The sequence below is a fragment of the Sapajus apella genome, unplaced genomic scaffold, assembly GCF_009761245.1.
Source record: "Sapajus apella isolate SASKATOON/1434 unplaced genomic scaffold, GSC_monkey_1.0 scaffold94, whole genome shotgun sequence".
NCBI classification, from domain to species: Eukaryota; Metazoa; Chordata; class Mammalia; order Primates; family Cebidae; genus Sapajus; species Sapajus apella.
In genome coordinates, this window is record NW_022437034.1 from 1344314 (window position 1) to 1366488 (window position 22175).

The 22175-nt window shown below is 53.6% G+C and overlaps 1 protein-coding gene across 26 annotated transcripts in view; it reads left to right on the forward strand.

The window, feature by feature from the left end:
- COL13A1 (collagen type XIII alpha 1 chain) overlaps positions 1-22175 on the forward strand; it is a 157476-nt gene that overhangs the window by 108128 nt on the left and 27173 nt on the right. For 13 of the 26 annotated variants that reach the window (XR_004262166.1, XM_032256195.1, XM_032256194.1 and 10 more), the window contains 13 exons: positions 8277-8321; positions 8917-8949; positions 9651-9677; positions 10254-10316; positions 12462-12515; positions 13273-13368; positions 14303-14356; positions 15474-15527; positions 16294-16362; positions 17559-17582; positions 19383-19445; positions 20487-20531; positions 20826-20978. Coding sequence is in view for 25 of the 26 variants with exons in the window: in XM_032256195.1 (XP_032112086.1) it covers positions 8277-8321; positions 8917-8949; positions 9651-9677; positions 10254-10316; positions 12462-12515; positions 13273-13368; positions 14303-14356; positions 15474-15527; positions 16294-16362; positions 17559-17582; positions 19383-19445; positions 20487-20531; positions 20826-20978 (780 nt within the window). In the remaining variant the exon portion in view is untranslated. The remainder of the gene's footprint in view (positions 1-8276; positions 8322-8916; positions 8950-9650; positions 9678-10253; positions 10317-12461; positions 12516-13272; positions 13369-14302; positions 14357-15473; positions 15528-16293; positions 16363-17558; positions 17583-19382; positions 19446-20486; positions 20532-20825; positions 20979-22175) is intronic. The other 13 variants (XM_032256206.1, XM_032256204.1, XM_032256218.1 and 10 more) reach the window with 3 other exon arrangements.

Below are 22175 nucleotides of genomic sequence, written 5' to 3' on the forward strand. Positions count from 1 at the left end.
GAGAAGGCCCTCCCTCGTGCTGGCCTCTTGCTTCCCAGCCCTTCTTTCCCCGCCACACCACCCTCTCTGCTCTTCTCCAGTGGCCTCTTCTCCTGGAATCTGGAGGGGCTGTGTGGCCGTCACACCTGTCACTGCCTCTCTGGGTCACTGGAAGGTCCCCACTGCCTCCAAGCTCCCAACCTGTCACTGAGTCTTTTCAGTAGGTGCCACTGGAGCCACTAGCCTTGAAAAGGCGGCAGCCATGGCTGGTCTGGGCACCCTTTCCTCTGTGCTGGCCTTCACTCTGCTGGGTCCCTTATCTTGCCACCAACTCTCCACTGCCTCCAAGGCCACCAGAGGCCAGAGGGCTGGCACTGGGAACTATGACCAGCAGAAGACAGCCCGCCACCAGGGACTGGAGGTCATTCCTTGGGAGGCTACAAGTGCCTGTCCCACTACCCCAGCCTCACTGGGGCTGCAGGTGTCTTGACCCCAGTGATCACCATGATCAGGCAGTGGTTTGTTTTCCCTCTGAATCTTGAGATGAAGAGGCTTTTTGTTTTGGTGCCCAGTGACGAGTACAGCAATATTTCACATATCTACTATAGAAAGTTCATTTATTCCACCTTATTCAATTCTTACCATGGCTCAGTGTTTGGAGCTCATTATCCTGACTGTATAAATGAGAAGCTCAGAGAGGCTAATACTTTGCCAAAGGTTGCACAGCTGGTAAACAATCATGCTGAAATTAGAAACCAGGTCTCATAGGTCCAAGCCCTGTGGCCAACCTGTCTTTGCGCCCTGGTGCAGAAGTTGAATGTCTGCTCAGGGGGCTCACCCCAGGCTAAGCTAACTGCACAGATCAACCCCTCCCAACCTCCACCTACTAATGGTTTCTCTGGGATGTGGAGGGCTATCCGCCCTCCCTTCTTTTGCCCATCAAGTCCTCTCTTTTATTCTCTTCTCCACGCTCTGCTGTCTGCTTGGAGTAAGGCCCAGGGAGGAGGCACTAACATGAAGGGTGGCTTGGTCGCAGGGGCTGGGAAGATGAATTTGCCTTCCCCTACCACCCTGGGGAGGAACAGTGCCAGCAGGTGGGGATGCCAAGCTGAGACAGGGGCCATGTGACTGCCTCTTGAGGTCAGGATGTGAGCGGCACCTGTGAGGTAACTGATGGGCCCCCCCACATGAGCTTCCTTGCTTTAGCCCAGAGATCTGACCCACATGTGGGGACACCTTTCTCACACCACAGGCTCTCAGCCAGTGAAGTTTGCTAATGTCCACCACCACCCCCAGCAGCTGAACTGGGCCTGGCATCCTCTCAAAGGCCAGCCAGACCAGCAAGGCAGGCTTCTCCACCAGTTCCTTGAGATCAAAGCCCAGTGTGGCCAGCAGCCCCTGTGCTGCCCCCTGCCCCAATCAGGGCCAGCCCTCCTGCCTAGACACTGTGAGTATTGTTGTACACCCATGTGGTATCTATTTGATACAAATTTATGACACTCATCTACTTTAAATACGTTGCAAGATGCAAAGTGAGTTTAAAACATTACAACCTTGGCTCTCTTTCAAGAGGATTGACGAGTATTGTCAGATTGAATGTGGATCACAAAACCTGGTGAGAGCTTATCTCTAAGTACACCAGAGCTGGTCTGTCTGGCTCACTGTGGGGGCGCGTTTGATGCCTGCGATGGTCTGGACGTTAAGCCTCAGGCATTGCATGAAGGGCCGTGGCTGAAGCACACATTTCCTTCTTTCAGGCTGTGGGTTTCATGTCAGAGGAAGAGGAACATGAGGACTTCAGGCTAGAGCAGCTTACGGCTACAGTTACCCCTGCTGGAGGCCTGTGGGGCTCCCCAGAAACAGAGATTCCCCCGGGAGGAGATGGGATGGGCACTATGATGAGACAGCTAGAGGGCTGGGGAAGGGCATGGGGACAGAAGCCCACCTACACAGACATCTCAGCCTTCACTCTGTGGCTGTGCCGGCCCTTCTCCTTGCCCCTCCTCAATCCTTCTGCCAAAGGGCATGAGGATGCTGATCTGCCAGCCAGAGCAAGGGCCCTACACTTCTGTAGAATGATAACTTGTGCAATTTTAACTATCTTACTGGATTCTTCAACAAACCAGGCTGTGTATGAGGCACTTTGCATCCATCAACTTATTGAATCCTTGTAACAACCCTGTAAGATAGGTTTCACTCAATTCCCAACTTATGGATGAGCAAACTGAGGTTCAGAGAGACCATTTTCCCCAAGGTCCACAGCTAGGAAATAAGCCAGGCCTGTGTGATCCCAAAGCCTTGTTCTCAATGACTTTACGGTCTGCCTCTTAGCAGCCCTGGGAGGCCCCATGATGATTTCCAGTAGACTTTCCCCAAACCCCTCCGTGAATGAAAGGAAAGGAGGTGGCAGTTGATCTCTTTTCATTCTTGTAAGAGCTGACAGGATTCAGGCCTTTCTCTGAGCCTCTGGGAGCTGTGTCTGGAGAGTCCAAGGCAGAGAACGAGGAGTACTTGGCTCTTGTCAAAGAACTAAGGAAGTGGAGTGCTTTGCCCATTGGCACTGACTCCACCCAAATGAGTCCCGGGGGAGTTGGGATGGTCTTAGGACTCCCAAAAAAGCCTGGAGGAGGCAGCTTGCCCCAACCTGCCACGGCAGCTATTCCTGAAACCTTCCTGCACCCGTCTGGCTCCTGCAGGACCTGAATAGCCCCAGGTTTCCCATGCCATTCCCATGCTGTTCCCACTCCCATGGAATGCTCTGTGCAGATGGAAGCCGTATATACAGGAGCTTGCTAGTGTGGGGACAGCATTTTCTTTGAAAGCCATGAAATCCTAGTGGGGACATCCAGACCATTCACATTAAAGCAGATAAGAAAATTAAGACCTGGGCCTCAGATCTGAGACCTCGTGCGACCCCAGCCCCCGCCCTGAGCACTCTGGTCTCTGTTTTCCCTGCACTCCAAAGTCCAAGATTAATTAGAGCTGACTTTTCTTTTTGGAACTAACTACAAAATCAACTGATCTCAAATTGAGATTACAAGCCAGCCGCCCTTCCAAAGCCCTGGCCTTCAATGGGGCACCCGACCCCGGTAATTCCCCAGATCACTTCCTGCCGGCCCTAATTACCGGAGGACCTGGGATTTCCATGGTTCCGGTCCTCTCTGTTGTGGAAGTTGGCTGCGGCAGGGAAGCAGGAACTGAGCGGGCTTTTTCCTGGAAGGAAGACCTGGGAACTCTTTATGGGGAGAAACACATTAGCCCTCTGCACCCGGCTTTTCTGGCCTAGGGAAAAGACCCTGGTCCAGGCTCAAGGCCTGAGCTGTCCACTGACTGCCCCCTTCCCCCACCCCCAAACGCCCCACACTCTCAGGCAGGCCTTCCTCCTCCCCTGCAGAGAACAAAGAGCCTGTGAGCCCAGATGCATTCGCCCAGGGCTTTCCAACCCAGACCCGGCTTTGGCAGAACCGAGGCCTAATCTTAGGGAGATTCATTTATTTCCCCAAGCTTCCCTGGCCTGACCTTGGTTTGGCTGGGAGCTGACCTTGAAGCCCCCTTCCTCCCTCCGGACTGTGCTTTTTTGCAAGTCCCTGCTCAGCTTGTTCAACCAACAGTAAATCATCACTCCCACAGGATCCGAGCATATGGCTTATGCTCCAAGGAGCTCGCTTCCATTCCATCATCTCTGTAAAGGATGCATCCTCCCACCTGGAAGCTCAGGCCAGAACAGAGGACCTATCAATGCTGTGTTGTGCTCAGGTGCAGGGCCCAGCTGGGGAGTCTGAGTGGCAGCCTCAAAGTCAGGGATGGGACAGGCCTTTAAGATCATTCAAAGCAAATACCTCTCTACCCACTTGTGCTCCCCCAGAACCTTCTCAGCTGCAGTGACGACAATCTACCCCTTCCTGCGTTGGTTCTTGGCACTGAGGTTAAAAAGCCAGCCTTGCAGAGGGGTGGCTGGATGTTGGCCCAGGAGTCACAGCTTCTGCCATCACTCCATGCACATGACCGATATACCTTTTGTGAGGCTCACAGCGCCCGCTTGCCCAACCCAAGTAAGGTGGCTGAGAGCCCCCAGGGGAACCTCTGAATCCCTGCTGGGAAGATGAGGGAGGGAAGAGGTAGAGGAGGTAAATCGAGGCCTATGGACTTCGCTGGACTGAGAGAGGCAGGTCCTCCAAAAACGAAGATAGTAATGAGTAAGTGGATGTATACTGAGCACAATTCCTAATAAACTTTTCAAATAGGAAAACCTAAGAGAGGAATTAGGAAAGAAGGAGCCTCTAGACAGGCTCTCACAAAGACATGCCCCAAGGAGCAGCCCTCTGAACAGAGGTGGGCCACCGTCCTCCTCCGGCAATAACCACCCCCCCACCCCACCCCCGCCTCCTGTCTCCTGCACATGGTCCCCGGCCACAGCGACACTGGAGTCCTTGATAATGACTCTCACCTCACCCATCATCCAGGAACCAATGTTTTCTGCTTTAGGAGAAGCCTGGTTCCCCAGTCCAGAGGCCAGGCAGGGGCAGGTCCCTGGAGACAAGCCCTGAGGAGTGAGCCTAATGAGAGTGGAGTGATCGGCAGAGTGAGGTCAGCTGGGGGAGGCCAGTGGGGGCACCCCTGCTTCCTGCCCAGCAAGGGGGTGGGAGGGAGGGAGGCCCTGCCATGGGGATCAGGGGAGCCTGGGTCATTTGCGGAATTAAGAGAATTGACCCAGAGGGGAGGGAAGGGGCGAAGGTCAGCCACCCTAACAAGGAGGGCTGCCTTCTGAGGAGGCTCCCGGGGCTCTGATTTCCCCTGAGTGCCTGATTGTGTCTTTACACACTCACATCAACAGGGGGCTGAGGACAACCTCAATTAGCCTGGAGACCGTCACGCTCCGGGGTTTTGCTCTGCACAGTTTCTTCCGGAAACTCAGAGACAAGCTTGAAGCAGACCCCACCTCCTCCCTGCAGGAGCTCCCCTGTGGGCAGGGGGAGGGAAGGGCAGAGACCCACTGAGCCCCCTTCTGGAGCTGCATTTTTAGCCAAAGCTAAGAGTCCCTCTTCCACAGAGCCTTTTTCTGGAGCTGCCAACCAAGCCAAGTGCCACCTCTCCAGGTTTGGCCTCTCCCCTTCCTAAGGGCCATGCAGGCGAGCAGAGACAGGGCTGGGGTGGGTGGGAAGAGGCCGAGGAGCGGCAGTGGATGGGAGAGATCTGATCTAACCTCACTTTGCAACCAGTGGGAGAAAGTGGCTTCTCCGTGGTCACGTGCACTCCCAGCCAGGCTCTGCGAAATGGAGGTGGGAAGAGGAGGGTGGGGGCGTTGGGGAAAAGCAAGAGGAAAGACAGAGAAACTGGAAGAGAGGGAGGATGGGGGAGGGGGCTCAGAATAGTCAAGGACTCCCAAGCTGACCTCCCACCTGCACCCACAACAGGGGACTGTGGGGCCTCTGTACTGAATCAAACAGGTTTGTTCATTCAGAATGTTAGCGGGGACCCTCCAAAGGAAAGAATGACAGGAGCCCTTAGCTGGTGCTACTGAGAAGGCTTGGAGACTGCTGTGGCCGGAGTGACTGGACTTCAGAAGAGGGGCTGCCTCGCCCTCTGCTGGCCACAGAGCAGCTGTGCACGCAGGCAGTGCCCCACCCTGAGCTTTTCTGAGCACGCCGGCTGAGCTGCCTTCACACACTGACCTCTGCACCCCTACAGGTCACAGACCTAAGGATCTCCTCAAGCAAAGAGAGGCTCTACTCTGCTTTCAGCCTGCAAAGGAGATAGAGCATTAGTCCATCTAATATTTGGGTTGGCTGAGAGAAATGAGCACCTTGGCATAACAGACAAGACACTATCCAAAGCCCTAGGCTGCATGACCTTGGCAATCATACCTGGGCTCTGGGAGCCGCAGTTCACTTCCCTGTGGAACAAGAGTAACGTCCACTGCCACACTGGAAGGGACTGTGGGAGATGCAGTAGAGGACGGTCATAAAGCTTTTCAGCCCAGTGCAGACAAGTGACAGCTGCAGTAAATGGCCGTACCCTTCTCTCTCAGTCCCACAAGAAGGAAATTAATGGCTAGGGCAGGCCTGGGGCATTGGATTTTCTGCCATGATAACCTCCTGAGTTTAACTCTGCCATCTCACCTGTGCTTCAGGGGTCACTGGTGGGGTCAGGCTGAGAGGGGGCGCTGGCTTTGGGAACTAAAGATCTAGGCCTTTTGTAGAATGTAGAGACTTGGCCCAAAGAGGATAAAGGTGAAGCCATGTCAGGCAGACAGAAATTTGTGTGTGCAGATTACAAATGCTTAGTGGTCCCTGCCGCATTGTGGATGTAGTGCTGGATTAGAGGGGATACCAAAAGCTTCATAGAAGAGTTCAAAGGGCCCCACTCCCATCAAACAGCCTCTGCAGGCTGAAAGCTGGGCAGAGCCGCTCTCTACTTGGAGGCCCTCAGGTCTGTGGTTCATAGGGGTGCGGGGGTCAATGTGTGACGGCAGTTCAGCCCAGGGCACCAGAGAAGCTCTGGCTGCTTTATCGACCAAGACTCCAAACGATGAAGGGTTTTAAGTTGAAGAAATGGTATAAAGACAGAACCATGGAAATTGGTGGTGTTTTCAGGGACACAGATACTAGCTGATGCACCCCATATCAGGTGATGAGGCTGGAAAGGAAGCAGAGGTCAGAACGTCATGCTTAGGAACCTGGTCCTTTTCCCACTGTCAACGCCAGGCCAGGGATGTTTTAAGGCAGGGGTCTCGCTATCCAGTCTGCGTGTTAGGAAGCTGAAGTGGACACTTGCCTGGAAGACCCATCATGGAGGAAGAGGGTGGAAGGACTCTAACCTTGGCAAGGAGGGTGGACCAGAACTTCCTGTAAGATGGCAGGAAAGGGAGAGCATGGACAGCTGAGAGGGAAGCCAGGGAACACCAGGTCCCCTCTGTCTTTAAGCCAATGGGAACTGCAGCCTGGCCTGGCAGCCACAGCTGTCGCACCCAATGGGGCAGCTGGGCTGGGAGCAGGACTGTCAGCCTCTGTGTTGCCCATCCACAGCGCTGGCCTTCAGATGGAGGAAGCGCAGCAGGCTGGCCACTGTCACCTGTTGCTGGACACCATCCCGGCCCCAGCTAGGGCTTCGTGCTTAGGCACGATCATAGGACTCAACTCACGGAGCCAGGAGCTGCCCTCCCGCCTCCCCTGATGTAGCCAGTGATAGTCCTGACTTACCTGCTCTTGGCCTCCCATTTGTCACTCGCTGTCATCTCCAACTCCACCTCCTTGTGGTGTGTCCTTCTTCCTGATCTCACCCTGCTCTCATAGATTTGGCATTTTCATGGGGAGGTAAAGAACATGGGCTGAGTGCAGTGGCTCATGCCTGTAATCCCAGCACTTTGGGAAGCCAAGGTGGGCAGATCACAAGGTCAGGAATTTGAGACCAGCCTGGCCAATATGGTGAAACCTCATCTCTACTAAAAATACAAAAATTAGCTGGATGTGGTAGTGTACACCTGTAATCCCAGCTACTTGGGAGGCTGAGACAGGGGAATCGCTTGAACCTAGGAGGTGGAGGTTGCAGTGAGCTGAGATGGCACCACTGCACTCCAGCCTGGGCGACAAAGCGAGACTCCATCTCAGAAAAAGAGAAGAGGTTGAACATAAAAATGGGGCAGTGCTGAGATGGTAGAGCAGAGCCTATGCTATCCCAGAGAAGCAACAAAGGACAAGTGACCCTACCTGTGCCTCCGGACAAGTAGGGTCAGAAATAGGGTGCAGAGAAATAGGCAAGGGCACATGCCTTTGGGAAGAGTTAGACCCTGGGGACTTGGAAGGGAAAGGAACCCCAGATGAAGAGAGAAGAGAGCCCCTGTCTGGCTCAGCCCGAAGGTACCATCCTAGCAAAGCTGCTGGAGGGAAAAGGAGGCAGGGACGGCAGGGAAGGTATGCAGTAGGTAAGCGACCAATGGGGGGCTGCTGCCCCTGGTCCCACCCCACAGCCCAGGTTCCAGGTACAGCTCTCAACCATGGAGTAGTAGGTAGATCACGAGCAAGTCACCTTCCCTTGCTGAACTTGCATTCCTCTAGGTGGGCCTCTCTCTCTCTGGGGGCCTTTCCTGCTCTGTGACCTGTAACTTGGGCCCTCCTGCAAGTTCACATAGCTGAGGGCAGGGGCCCACATGGCTGCCACCAGGGTAAGGTCTTCGGTGCTCAGCATGAAAGGAACAGCCATCCCAGCCTCCAGACTAGCCATTCTCACCCACATCCTTGCGGGCTGACAGGCCCTGAGTCTGGTCCTCTCCTCATCCTTTCTCTTATTTTGTCCTCTAGGGAGAACGGGGCATGCCAGGGATGCCAGGCAAGCATGGAGCCAAGGTACCTTCCCCTTCCCCACATTCAGGCAGCTCAAAGGCCCCGCCCCCTCTCTCCGCAGGTCCAGGGAGCCTCTGGAGTCCCAGCTCTCTGGGCCTCCTTTTGCCTGCCCTGGCCCTCCAAGCTGCAGCACTCTGGTCTCTCATGAGTGCCCCTTGATGTAGGCAGCCTCCTCCTGGGCATCTCTGGGTCATTAAAAGCCATCCAAAGTACCCCCAGCTCCACTGCATTCCTAAAACCTAAGTGGAAAGGAAGGATCCCCCAAAATCACCTCCACTTCGGATTTGCTAAGGGGCACTTTGGGCGTCATATATCCTTCAAATTAGGTGGCCTTGAGCTGCTCAGGTGGTTGGGAAGCCCAGGGAGACCCGAAGGCTGAGCTGTACAAAGCCTCTTCCTCCAGATCCATTCTTAAGGTGTCAGCTCAGCACCTGCACCTCCCAGGGCAGGGTTGGTGGTTGCAGGGTTGGGAGAAGTGAGTGAGTGGTCCTCCTTCCCATTTCACCACGGGGAGGCTGTCCACTGCTCCACACTGCCCCCCCCAACTGTTCCCTTGCTGCAGAACATCTTCAGACCTTTTTTTTTTTCTGTCTTCCAGGGGACTCCCGGAATTGCTGTGGCTGGGATGAAGGTCAGTGGACTGTTGTAACCAACACATCAGGGACAGGTGGGAGATGTGAGCGGTCAGAGCTGGGAATTGTAGGCTCAGTGGGGTAACTACCAGACCAAAGAGGGGGCAGGCAGGATTTGGAAACATTTTTCTCAAAGTAACATTTGTGCCAGGTGCATAACCTTGAGCCACAGATGTGTAACTAAGCCTTGCAAGTAACTGAAGTTCTCACTAGCCTGCCAGTGCACCAAGGCAGTGGGAAGGCAGCCCAGATCTTTCCTTTATGTTCTGTAATTCAGCAGCTATAGGTTTCCAAAGCTTCAGGGACAGCAGGAGTTCTTCTCCAAACCCCCACCCTAATTGCCCATTTGGTTGGCCGGCAGATGTGCGGACTGCCTGGAAAAGCAAGTGCTCAAAGTCGATCTTCACGGCAGGTCCACTTGCAGGGAGCACCATGTCCAAACCAAATACCCATTCCTTCCTCTCCTTCCTCCCGGGCTGCCTCACTTACACTCCCATCTGCCACACCCCTCACCTCGGGGAAGAGTAGGACCCTCTAAGGGTCAGAAGCCTGATGCCTGAACAGAGAAAAGCCAGGGCTGGCCAGATGCTTCACTAACCCACCCTGACTCTTCCCCCCGACAACCAACAGGTGCCTTGCTCATTTGTCATTTCTTTCTGCTTTTACAGTCTCTCAGATTTGTTTCTCTTTTTCCACACAGGGTGAGCCAGGGATCCCAGGAACCAAGGTACTGATGCAGAGAGAATGTTCTGAGCTGCACAGAGCGTCAGTCATGAGGCGGAGGTGGGAGGGGCTGCTGCTGTTTTGCTCTTAGTCCCCATGAGGCTGGCCTGGGGCTGGGGACCTGGCTGAGCAGAGAAGGGCCCACTGTTCAGGAGCACACTGCAAATGCTTCCCCCTCCCTGGGTCCTGGCCTGCAGGCACGCCAGCTGCAGCAGGCAGTGACTCTTGTCCCCTGCACCTTCAGGGCTCCCTTTCTCTCTTGTGTGACAATAAGAGATGTGACAAGAAAAAAATTTCCATGGTCAAATAATTTTGAGAAATACTAGGTTAAAAATATTACACAGGTTTCTTTGCTGCAGACCTTCTCAGAACCTTTAATTTGCTAAATATGCATTGAGGAACTCTCAAAAGGAAATATCTTATGTGGCATTTTCAAAACTTTTTTGACAAGAACACCCTTTTTAAGAGAAGAGCTTAAGGGACAAGTATTCTGGAAATGCTGGTCAATGATCACTGCCCATCCTACCTCTTACTCCCTGCCCCACCTTCTTATCAGTGACTTTCTCTTCTTACCCCAAAGGGAGACCCAGGAGCAGAAGGGAAGCCGGGGCCCCCAGGTTTGCTGGGAAAAAGGGGGCAGAGGGTAGGATATCATGTATTTGAGTGTGCGCCCTCTCGTCCTGGCTTGGCCGGTCCCCTGCTCCCTGCCCCTCCTCTGGCTGGTGTGTCTCCTGCAGCATGCTGTTGGTGCATGTGTCCTGGAATGAGGGAAGTGGCGGGATGGCCTGGCCAATCTTCAGAAACCCACACTCAAGAGCATACACACTCTCCTGGGGAGCCTTGATTACCCAGCAGAAAGCCCAGCAGGAGGAGGAAACTGCCTCCCTCCGCTCCTGTTCCCCAAGGATCTCCATAGGTCAGGACCCAAATCCTTTCCTTCTCCACCTGCCCTGCTTCTGAAGGATGCCCAGAATAAGCACATCTACAGGAGCAGCCCAGGAAAGACAGGGCAGCGGGGGCTCCCTCCCGCCGCCAGGACCTCTGCCTGGCCCTCCACAACACCTCCTGGCCAGCATTGGGCCACTTTACCATTCAGCTGCTACCCCGGGGCAGGTGACAAGGAGGCAACACCCAAAGACACTTTGGCACCTTTTGTGGCTCCAGCTGGAATGTTCATTGAGACATCTGACCAAATTATAGGCCCAGAGCCCTCAGCTCACATTATTATACCGGAGAGCTGCCTCTCCCCAGGGCCAAGGGGAGCGAAGCTTCTTGTGCTGACCTGATACCCCCACCCTGCTGGTGGGGTGCTCTTGGGTGCTCACCTGATATTGGACACTGCTATGCACTGAGTGTGTCCCTCCCAGACCCATATGTTGAAGCCCTTGCCTTCAGTGTGGCTGTATTTAGATAGGGACTTGGGGAGGTCATTAAAGTTAAATGAGGTCATAAGGGTGAGGCCCTAATCCAATGGGATTGGCAGCCCTAGAAAAAGGGAATGAGAGAGACCTTTGAAAGACCTTTCTTCTTGCCATGAGAACATGGCAAGAAGGCTGTCATCTTCAAGCTGGCAAGAGGGCTCTCACCAGAACCTGGCCATACTGGCTCCTGATTCAGACTTCCAGCTTCCAGAGCTGCAAGAAAATACATTTCTGCTGGCAAAGCCACCCAGACTATAGAGTTTGTTATGGCTCCTGAGCTGACCAAGGCAGATGCTCTGTGAAGCGTCTGTGTCCTAGAAGGTGGAGCATCAAGGAGACATGGGCTCGACCCGCCTCTGCCTCTAACTCAGTAAAGGGTTGGCCACATAACGTCTTGGGGCTTCCCTCGCCAAATCTGTGAAATGAGAATGGGGTTCAGTATCTCTAAGGGACTCTTTGATTCATGTCATGGGGGAAAAAAGTTCTTCCATAGTGGAAGAAGCTGGGTAAGGAAGTGTACTATTTTGCTAGGGCTGTGGTGCCACAGGCTGGGTGGTTTGAGCAACAGAAATTCATTGTCCCATGGTTCTGGAAGCTGGAAGTCCAAAAGCAAGGTGTTAGCAGGGTGTGTTCTGTCTGAGGGCCGAGGGGGAGATTGCTCCAGGCCTCTCTCCTGGCTTCTGGTGCCTCCTGCAGTCTTTGGCATTCCCTGGCTTATAGACACAGCACCCCAATCTCTGCCTCCATCTCCACATGGCATTTCCCTGTGTGCATGTCTGTGTCCAAATTTCTCCCTTTTATAAGGACATCAGCACGTTGAATAGGGTCTCACCCTACTCCAGTGTGACCTCATCCTAACTCATTACATTTGTAATGACCCTATGTCCAAATACAGTGAGCTGGTTATAGCTAGAGGCAGAGAAGGGGTGCCAGCAAAGACTGGGGGCCCTTAGTTGCTAAGCATTAAGAATCTAAAGAAGAGCAGAGTGGTGAAAAGGATTCACTTGCCCAACCACTGGCATTCTGAACTGCTCACCTCGCCCAGGAGACCCCCAGGATGTACTAGATGCTTCTGGCCTTTGTTATGATTTGTGGCCCATGTCATTTCTCCCCAGCATGAGTGACATGGGCCCGGGTCACATGGGAGTAAGGAAAGCAGTCATGCAGGTGTCACCAGTGCAAAGTGGCCCAGAGAGTAGCCAGCCAGGATCGGGGCTGAGGGGAGGTAGAGCTCTTTGGAAAGCCAGCTAGGGCAGGGGCAGGGGGCAGGAGCAAGGGAAGGCAAGGCCCTAAGCCGTGGGGCTGGTGGCTTCCCAGACCTGCTGCAGAAACTCTTCCTAACCCCCACTGTCTGCATCTCCCTGCAGGGTGAGAAGGGGGCTGCAGGCTCCCCTGGGCTTCCTGGCCTCTTGGGGCAGAAGGTAGGTGTCGCTCTGAATGGAGGGTTCAGGTTCTTTGTCACCCATATCCCATACACAGCCCTGCACATCCACACGAGCCCCAGCATTGGATGTGTCTGTCGCCCAGACTGTGGGAAAGGCAGCCGGAATACAGCTAGATTCTGTTTGTCAGGGGACAGGTGCCCTAGGCAGGCCCTGATTGGCAAAAATAAAACGTGAAAAATTCGGTAGCGATGACCTGGTCAGATTTCTTTGTACCACCTCTGCAAATGCATCCCACAGTTCATGAGCTCTGTAAGATATTTCATTTAGAAAAAAATTTAAAAAGATGAGGCCAAATACGGGAGATGTGTATAATAAGATGGGCCCCTTGGAAAGTCACAGTGCCCCTCAACCTGTTAGAGGCCTGAGCACCTGCAGTGACAGGGTCTGCAAAGCCTTATTTAACGCTGCATTTCTTAGCATAGTTTGGCCACCAATAACAATGTTATTCCACATTTTAAATATTCTTAACCCACTGAGCAGTGTTCCGTGGAATACACTTTGAGAAACACTGCTGCAGACCCAGCTGTGAAGGGTCCTTTGTGTCAGCTCTAAACCTGTTGCCCTTCAGTAAACACTTCCAATCTCTCCTCAAATCCCATGGAACCATCAGGCTGGGGTTCTGAAGGCCCCTGGTCCCCAGACATCCTGGGGCCGACAGCCCATAGTGTCCCTCTGGAGCTCAGTCTAGATCTTCCTCCACACCAGGGATGCTAACTCCACCTTCCACCCCCAGGGAGAGAAAGGTGATGCTGGCAACTCCATTGGAGGAGGCAGAGGGGAACCTGGCCCTCCAGGGCTCCCTGGGCCCCCAGGGCCCCCAGGGCCAAAGGTGAGTGTTCCCTGGAGTCAGTGTTGGGAGGTGTTTGCCTGGGGCCTTTATCTTCAGCCTGTTCTCAGACTGTCCAAGTTCTCAGATGTCCAGACTCTACGTCTTGGACATCCCGCCTTCTCTAGCCTTCCCCTGCTCCAGGTGTGTGGTTTTTCCCATGGATTCCAAAAAGGTCATTTGGACCCGGGTCCTGTTCCAAACAGATGGGGCAGATGGATGGTCCCATTGACTCAGATGACTCTGATGTAGCTGAGCCCAGGCCCAATGGCTGCAGGGCCTCGATTGCTATGATGTAACTGAGCGAGGAACCAATGGCTTCAGGGCCTTAGGACAGCCAAGAGGCCCCCCACCTTGGCTCTGAGTAGGTTGCAGGTCAATTATCAGCTGAGACTCACCTAGTACCAGCACATCTGGTAGGTGGCAGCAGTGGGGGCAGCTGCAAATGGGCACAGCCCTCACTTTCCTTTTGCTGCTTGAAAAGTGCAATGGTAAGATTTGGATTTCCCAGAGTAGATGCCTCCTATTGGTTTGCTTTAGCAGCACTGAGAAATGAAGGGGTCTCTTTGTTAGCTCAGAAGGAAAGCATGCATTACTCTACACGATCTGGAGCAATACATTCGTGCATTCCGCCCACACCCACCTGCCGTGGGCTGGGCTCTGCATGGGCATAGGAGGGCCTGGCAGGGCAGAGTGGACACCAGTAAAGGGTACAGAATGCGGTGGAGGAAAACAGGGGTGGGCTTCCAGAGGAAGCGAGATTCAGGCTGGGCCCAAGGGTGGGTAGAAGTCAGGGAGGTGGAACAGTGGGAGGTGCAGAAGCCATGGGGGAAAGGGGCCCACGGGCAACACCCATGAGCAACAAGGCCATCTTTTCCCCCGTAAGCAGCTACAGGTGCCCAGCGTGCCTTCAACCCAACTCTCTCCTCTCCCCCAGGGAGAAGCAGGTGTCGATGGCCAGGTTGGCCCCCCAGGGCAGCAAGGAGACAAGGTACAGACACCCCCCCCCGACATTCCAGAGCTGCAAGATGGGGGTCAGCTTGGGAGGTTAAGAATCATGCCGGCCCACCCTAGGGCTAGCCCTCAGAGCACAAGGCTGACTGGCCATGACCCCTGGCTTCCCTATTTCCTGGTTGGCTTGCGCTTTAGAGAGCCAGCCACTGAGACAACAGCCGTGCAGAAGCCAGTCTAGGGATGGGACACTTGGCCAGGAAGTGACACAGCACTTCCTCAGCCACTGGTGAACGAACGAGGTGCTCTCGTTTCTCTCCAGCGACTCCCTATGAAAGGCTGCAGCGTCCCTCATGAGTTCACCGTGACTCAAGTGCTGTGGCAGTGGAGGAGAAAGAGGGTGGGATACCTGGAGGTGGCAGTGGCCTCGTGTCCTGTGAGCAGGGTCATCAGGAGTCACACCAAAGGGTTCCTGTTTTGTTTATTTTTACTTCCTCACTTGATTTTTGTCAATTGTCTTCAATTATCCCAGAAAAATTGAAACTGCGCTTGGTTTTTCACAAGTTACACCGCTTTTTCATGTATTCCCCCTAGCTCTGTACTGTTTGCCACAGGAAGAAATCCTTCCACCCGCCCACTCTAGGAGGTGGGTGCTCATACACCCATATCCTCCTGAGACCTTCCTGACCCTCCATGTCTCCCGTGGCACTCTGGGTCTTTCACAAGTAGAGTGGGCAGTAAAAGAACCACGTGGGCTCTCGATAGTAACTGCCACTCAGACAATTGGCAAAAAGTTGCTGAGCCCTGGATACCTGAGCAGAATGGAATTAAAGGGAAGCAAATGTCCCTGACCCCATGAAGGCAGCTGACTTAGGGGACTGGGGAAAAGAGGGGGACAAAAGGGAGTCACTAACAACAAACACAGAACAGAAAAAAGTGTCACCGAGTCTGAATTGGGAGGCAGCACAGAGGAGCTTAAAGGGAGAGAGGAGTGCGGGTGGGTGTTCCCGGGATGTCTCCTGAAGGGGCAGAGCCTGCTCTTCTGTGAACTAAGAGCTAAGATGAGCCTCCTGGCCCTTATCACGTGGCCTATCTGGGGACATCAGGTTCTCTGTACCAACCTTATCCCCACTTCACTCCAATTTTTCATGCAACAGGGGGAGCCTGGAGAACCGGGAGCAGCTGGAGAACCAGGAGCAGCTGGCCCCAAGGTATGTGCCTCTCCCCACTGGAGTCAGCATGAACCAGCTGATAAATCCAAAAGCCTCTGAGACAGGTCTCAATTAATATTTAGAAATTTATTTTGCCAAGATTAAGGGCGTGTGCCCAAGAGACAGGTACAGGTCTGTGCCTTTTGCCAAAGATGATTTAGAGGGCTTCGGTATTTAAAGGGGAAAAGCAGGCTGGAGGGGAAAGAGGAAGGGTATGGTAATCCACACATGGCCAGGGAAAAGGAGCAAGTAGGGGAATAGTCAGTTAGGTATTAGCCTCATGCTCAGTAAATCGGCACTTTACATGAGCTGTGGGGATATTTGAACTTTATCTGTAGCTCCCTGCTTAGGAACAAAAGGAAAGGCAGCTTCTTGCATGACTCAGCTTTCTGCTGAACTTTTTCTCTCTTGCCAGAGTGAACTGGAGTCCTATCTTCCTTTCACAGGCCTGACCTTGGGGTCTTGAGGGGGAAGGAGGGTAAGAGCATTCTGGCCGGCAGGTGGGAGGTCTGACTGGCAGCCTAGGTGGACTGAAAGTTCCCAGGACAGCCTGGCCCAGACTTCTCACATGGAGTCTTCTCAGTTTGTTCTGCAGTCCCCGAGCATCCTTTGAGAGTGTTCGGAATCCTCAGGGCCCCTCTGGCCCTTCTGGGTCCACCTGTGTACAGGCTTGTGCGGCCAGTGTGGGCTGATAGAGAGCAGGCCACAGTTGCCCTCCCAGCCCTCCCGGTCCAGGCCCTGGGTTGAGATCTCATTTGCCTTCTAGGGCTCCAAGGGAGAACCAGGAAAAGGAGAGATGGTGGATTACAATGGAAACATCAATGAGGCTCTCCAGGTGAGAGGAGGGTGTCCAGCCCCGAGGCCGAGATCCTCATGGGCCTCAGGGCTCTGCACCATGCCCTGATCAGGGGGTTCTTCCACACAGCAGAGTAGGGGCCCTGCCCTCAGGCCCTCAGGCCGAGCTGCCAGGAGAGCCACTTCCTCCTCTTTGGCCGCCCACTGTGTAGCCTCCTGGCAAGTGGCCCCCGGCGGCTGGGCTCTCTGTCTGGCGCCAGCTGGCCAGTTATCCTGCCTCTGGGTACCTGAGAGCCGCAGTGGAATTCTCCTGGCACCCTGCAGGGTGCAGCTCATCCAGGGTACTGGGGCCCCATTTCTTTAGTGCATGCCTAACCCCCTTTCACACAGCAGAAACTCTTCCTGGAACACATCTCCTTTAGTGTGAATTTAATCCTGTTTCAAGTTCACGAGCTCCCGCTCCCCACCCTTTAAAGCAGGGTTTCTCAGCCTTGGCACTGTTGGCATGTGGGGCTGGAGAATCTCTGTGGTGGGAGGAGAGATGGTCCTGTATCTTGTGCAGCAGCGTCCCTGGTGTCTACCCAGCAGACGCCAGGAGCACCCCAGCCTCAGCTGTGACAACAAACTGTGTCTCCAGACACGACCTATTGTCCCTTGGGGTAAGAAACTGCCCCCACTCAAGAACCGCTTCTTCAAAGGAGTCTGTGTCCATGTGCGACTCCATTTACAAGGTGTAAAATTCTCTTTGAAAGCCAACAGTCATCTCTCTGATCTATTTTTTGAGCGGCTCGGTATTTTGCTATACTGTGTCTGTTTAAAGGGAGGTGCGTGGCAACCTTGAAATCTGGGTTCTGGGAGCAGAGGAAAGACCAAGGGCAGGTCCTCAGAAGGTGCCTAGAAACAGTAAGAGGTGGTGCTTCCTTCCCTTTCAGTAAAGTGAAGTAAAGGTTGTAGTCTATTTAGGGCGGTGCCTGAGTCCCTTGCAGGACAGCCTCGGAGTATAATCATGCTTAGATGCTGCGTATTTCCTGTACAGTGACTACAAACCTCAGAGAGAGGTGGGGGTGGGGGTGGGGTGAGTCTGGGGGCTGTGGAGCCCACCTGCGAGGGTCCCCCTCCTCCCGTGCTCCTTTGGGGGCCCAGCCCCCATGTTTCCATGACTGTGCAGTGAGAACCAAACCTTACACTTGGCTCTTGATTTGCTCTTCAACTGATTGTGTGATGTTGGTTTTTTAGGAGATCCGGACGCTGGCCTTGATGGTAAGTCTCGCTCCTCCTGGATTTCCTTGAGCACTGGGCGGGGGGCTGGGACAGCAGCCGGGAAGCAAGGACGTGAGTGCTCCCTCCAGAATGCAGACACTGGGCTGCAGATCGAGGGTGACCCGGCAGTGTTGGGGCAGACGATGATCTGAGCTGGAGGTGACAAGTCAGGACTGGTGGGAGCATGCCCTGGGTCATGGCTGTCCTCTGTGTAAAGGCCCTTCACCAATACAGCTGTGCTCTCTGGTGACAATACAAATGCTGGGTTTTGTTTACAGCTGTGTCAAGGAAATAGTAGTACAGAAGAGGAAGTTTTTAATGTTTTTTTTTTCCCAACTTTTAGCTAATTAAATCCATTACCCCAAAAAACTAGCAGCAACCTTCCACCTAGCCCCCTTTCCTGGAAATCAATTTCATTATCTGCGCTTGGAAAACCAGGGAGTTTCAAGCCTGGGTTTTGTACAGGTGCCTACCAGTGACAGGCTCGTGGTAAATATTTGTAGTTAAAATGACCACCACCAAGTTTAACTTGTAAGGTGGAGGAGGAGAGATCGTGAGGTTCTCTGACTACTGAAATTTCAATTCACCTAATATTTTTTCATGGCTAAGAGTTACCGAACACATTTAGGGATGGCACAAACTCACAATCAAACACCACTTGTATGATATCCCAATCCAGAAACTGCTGTCAATGACATGGTTCTGGAATCAATGAGCTTCATTTTGAGTCATTGAAATATATTATTTGGCAGGGTGCAGTGGCTCACGCCTGTAATCCCAGCACTTTGGGATGCTGAGGTGGGTGGATCACTTGAGGTCAGGAGTTCAAGACCAGCCTGGCCAACATGATGCAACCCCATCTGTACTAAAAATACAAAAATCAGCCAGGCGTGGTGGCAGGTGCTGTAATCCCAGCTACTCAGGAGGCTGAGGTATGACAATCACTTGAACCCAGGAGGCGGAGCTTGCAGTGAGTTGAGATCGCACCACTGCACTCCAGCCTGGGTGACAGAGTAAGACTCTGTCTTAATAATGATAATAATGTGAAATAGCTATTGGAAATAAAACTTTCCCAGAAACATTTTTTTTTTAAAATCAACCTTGAGGTGTAACTTATGCATAATAAAAGGTACTAATTTTAGGTGTAGAGTTTGATGAGTTTTGATAAGTGTAAATACCCAGGTATTCATGCACCTTGGGAGCCCTTCCCAGCCCCAGGTCACCACTGCACTGCCATCACTTCTGTCACTGCAGATTAGATGTGTCTTTTGTCTCCTCTAGAGTTTCATATAACTGGAATCACGTGGTATGCAGTCACCTGTGCCTGACTGCCTTTGCTCAGCAGAGTGTGTTTGAGATGCACCCGTGTCATCAGCACTTGGTTCTTTTTCTCTGCTAAGTAGTATTTCATTGTATGGATGTACCATGCATTCCCCTGTTGATGGGCTTTTGGGTTGTTTCCTGGAGACATGTTTAAGTCATTATTCGGGAAGGTCAGACTTAGCTTCTTGGAGCCCAAAGGGCCACCAGAGGTACCCTAGAGAGAAGGAGAGGGAGAGGGAATTGGGCGTGGCTCTCCAAACCCCACCCCCACTTCAACCCAGTCACACTTGGTGCTTGTATGTTTTGCATTTTGGGTTTCCCCATGTTATTTTCTTTGCAAAAAATATGTTTCTATCACTGGAGAAATGCTTGAAAACAACTTATCTCTACAAGCCAGCCTCCACATACAGCCCCCTGGGGACAGGCCGCCCTCCTCAGTGGGACAGTTCTTCCATGTGTCTTTCCCTTCTTTCCTAGGGGCCTCCTGGTCTTCCTGGGCAAATCGGCCCACCTGGAGCTCCAGGGATTCCAGGCCAAAAGGTAAATCTTGTCTTGACAAAGTGGGTGAAGACCTTGCAAAGGCAGTGACCCCAGGGCTTCCCCTCGTCCTGCGACCCTCTCACCTTCCCAGCACCACCACCCTCCTGCTGCTCCAAGGCACCGAGGGCCCCGCCCACCCACCTCCCAGCCGCTGTGGCCCTTCTGTCCTCCCCTTGCCATCTGCTTGGGCTCCTGTAATTCACAGAGCCTTCTGATGCCATGGGGCCTGGGACTAGACACACCCCTGCCCTTGCTTCAACCAGACCCACAGCAGGAGTGAGGGCGCCATCAGGGACCTCAGCATTTGAGCCTCTCCCCAACCCTCCTCCCTGGCTTCCTGCCCTTGCTTTCCTCTTACACTCCACCCGCCTCTGTGTTTTTCTCAGAAGGTCTGCCCCTCTGTCTTCCATGCATGAGGTCCTCTCCCCTGAAAGTCTCTTTCCCCCTTCCCTTTCTTTCAAAGCCCTTCTCAACTTTCAAGCCCAATTCAAAGGCCACCTCCTCCTTGAAGCCTCCCCTGATCTAGCAGGCAGAATTCTCTGCCCTTTCTTCTGCTTCTCTGGGTAGGGGACCTACATCATTTTGCCACCTCCTTTAACTCTCCACCCAACCCAGAGAAGGGGCTTGGTGTGTGTGAAGAGGAAGGGAGCTCCTGTGGAGCAGCCAGGGCAGGGGCTCTGCCTTCAGAGGAGACCTGAAGGTGAGAACCCTTCTGCACATGAGCCAGGGAGCCCAGGGCTCTCAGAGGCAGTAGTGCAAGGTTGTGGCTAAAACGTGGACATGGAGTTAGAGCACCTGGACTGGGATGCTGGCTCACCAGTTCACTCACTGTGGGCCTCAGGCACACAGCTCTGTGCTTTGGGGTCCTGTCTGTAGAAGAGAGGCAATGCAAGTTAATACCTCCCAGGAACACGGTGGGAACTAAATGAGCAAACTCTATGGGGAAGTGCGGAGAGGGACGCTGGGTGCACTAAGCAATGCGTAACTGGTGGCTGCTATGGTCTCTGCCTGGAGAGTCACCTTTAGTTGTTCTGGCTACAGGGGGAGATTGGACTGCCAGGCCCTCCAGGACACGATGGGGAAAAGGTATGAACAGACAACCTCCAGTCAAAACTCTGAAGACAGTCCTGGCCCTGGGGGCAGGAAGGCTCTAGATCTGGCCCTGGTGTGCGCCCAGTGGGCAAGGGGAGATGGGAAGGGCGGGGAGAGGGGCCCACCCTGCAAGCCCCACGAGGAGCCAGGCAGATCCCGGCTGGGCTCTCTGTGCCTGCCCCTATCAAGCACCAAAGAGCCAAGGCCTTTGGACTTTTCTATTCTCTCTCCCTCTCTCCTTTTTTCTCCATTAATGTGTCTAAGAAGCATTGTTGGTATTTTCTAAAGGGACCTCGCGGTAAACCAGGAGACATGGGCCCTCCTGGTCCCCAAGGCCCCCCAGGAAAGGATGGACCTCCAGGAATGAAGGGAGAAAACGGGAACCCAGGGAGCCCAGGAGAGAAGGGGGAGAAAGGGGAGACAGGACAAGCAGGCTTGCCGGTGAGTGGCAGGGCTGACTGCCCTTCCGTGCATACACCACTCCCAAGCATGACACCAGCTTTGCAGGGCTTTGTACTTTGCATGGTGCCAGCCAGCAGCTGCCTGGACTAGAAACCTGGGGCCAGGACTTCGGGGTGGGGGAGACACTCACTTTATGAAGGCCCATTTCCTGACTCAGGAGACCTGAGTCCTGCTCTGTCATCTATATCCTTGGGAAAGCCATTGAGCCTTGCAGAGCCCCCATCTCCTCATCTCTAAAATGGCGATAATAATGTCTTCCCTGAATATCTCACTGAATTGTTGGGAAAGTGATCAAGTCATGGTTTAAAGTTGCCTCTTTGGAAAGTGTGCAGAAGCCCTATACCCAGGAGAGGTTGCATGTACAGAAATGGGGCCTTCGCCCAGTCCACTAGGCTGCCCACTTGACTTGGGAGCCTTCTCTGGGTCTCAGTGGTTTCCATCTGTGAAATCGGTGCCATCCTAGACACTTACCCTTGGAGCAAGAGAGCCACATCGTGTGCATGCCACAGTTCGTCACAGACACTCAGCAAGGCCACCATGAGCTCCAGTAACAGAGATGGTTGTCGATCTGTAGGGTCTAGACCTTCTAACTGGGGAGAAAAGGAGAACTTGGTGGCCATGGCAGACCCAGAGTGGCAGGATTGCCTAATCCAGCTAGGCCCCTGGGGTTTACAGTGAGGCCAGAGGGCTGAGTGTCCAGGTTGTCTGCAGGCAGCCACAGATGAGGGTCCTCCCTGGGGCAACCAGCCTGGCGGGTGCCTGGCACTGTGACAAGGCTGCCGTAACCCCAAGCCTGGCTACCCAGCCTGGGTTGAAGGGGATCCTCTTAAACATGGATCTGCTACTGCATTTGAGTATGAACAGAGGTTGCAGCTTCCTTGACTCCCAGTCTGATGGCCTCTAGAAGCACCAACCTATTTTGAAGGTGCTAGAATCTTAGGCTCAGAATTCTCCTCTAGGGAGTGGATAGAGCCTCAGAAGTCAACCAGTCCCAAGTCTGACCCAGTGCAGGACTCCCTCACTCTGTCGGCACAAGCAAGCAGCTCCACTGCACCGTAGAGCAGCCCCAGGATGGAGAGGGCACTCCTGGATGTGGTATGGAAGCTCCCCTGTCAGCCTCCCCCAGTTGACCCCTCAGAAGCTCTGGCCTCGGGAGCCATATTCATTATCTACTAC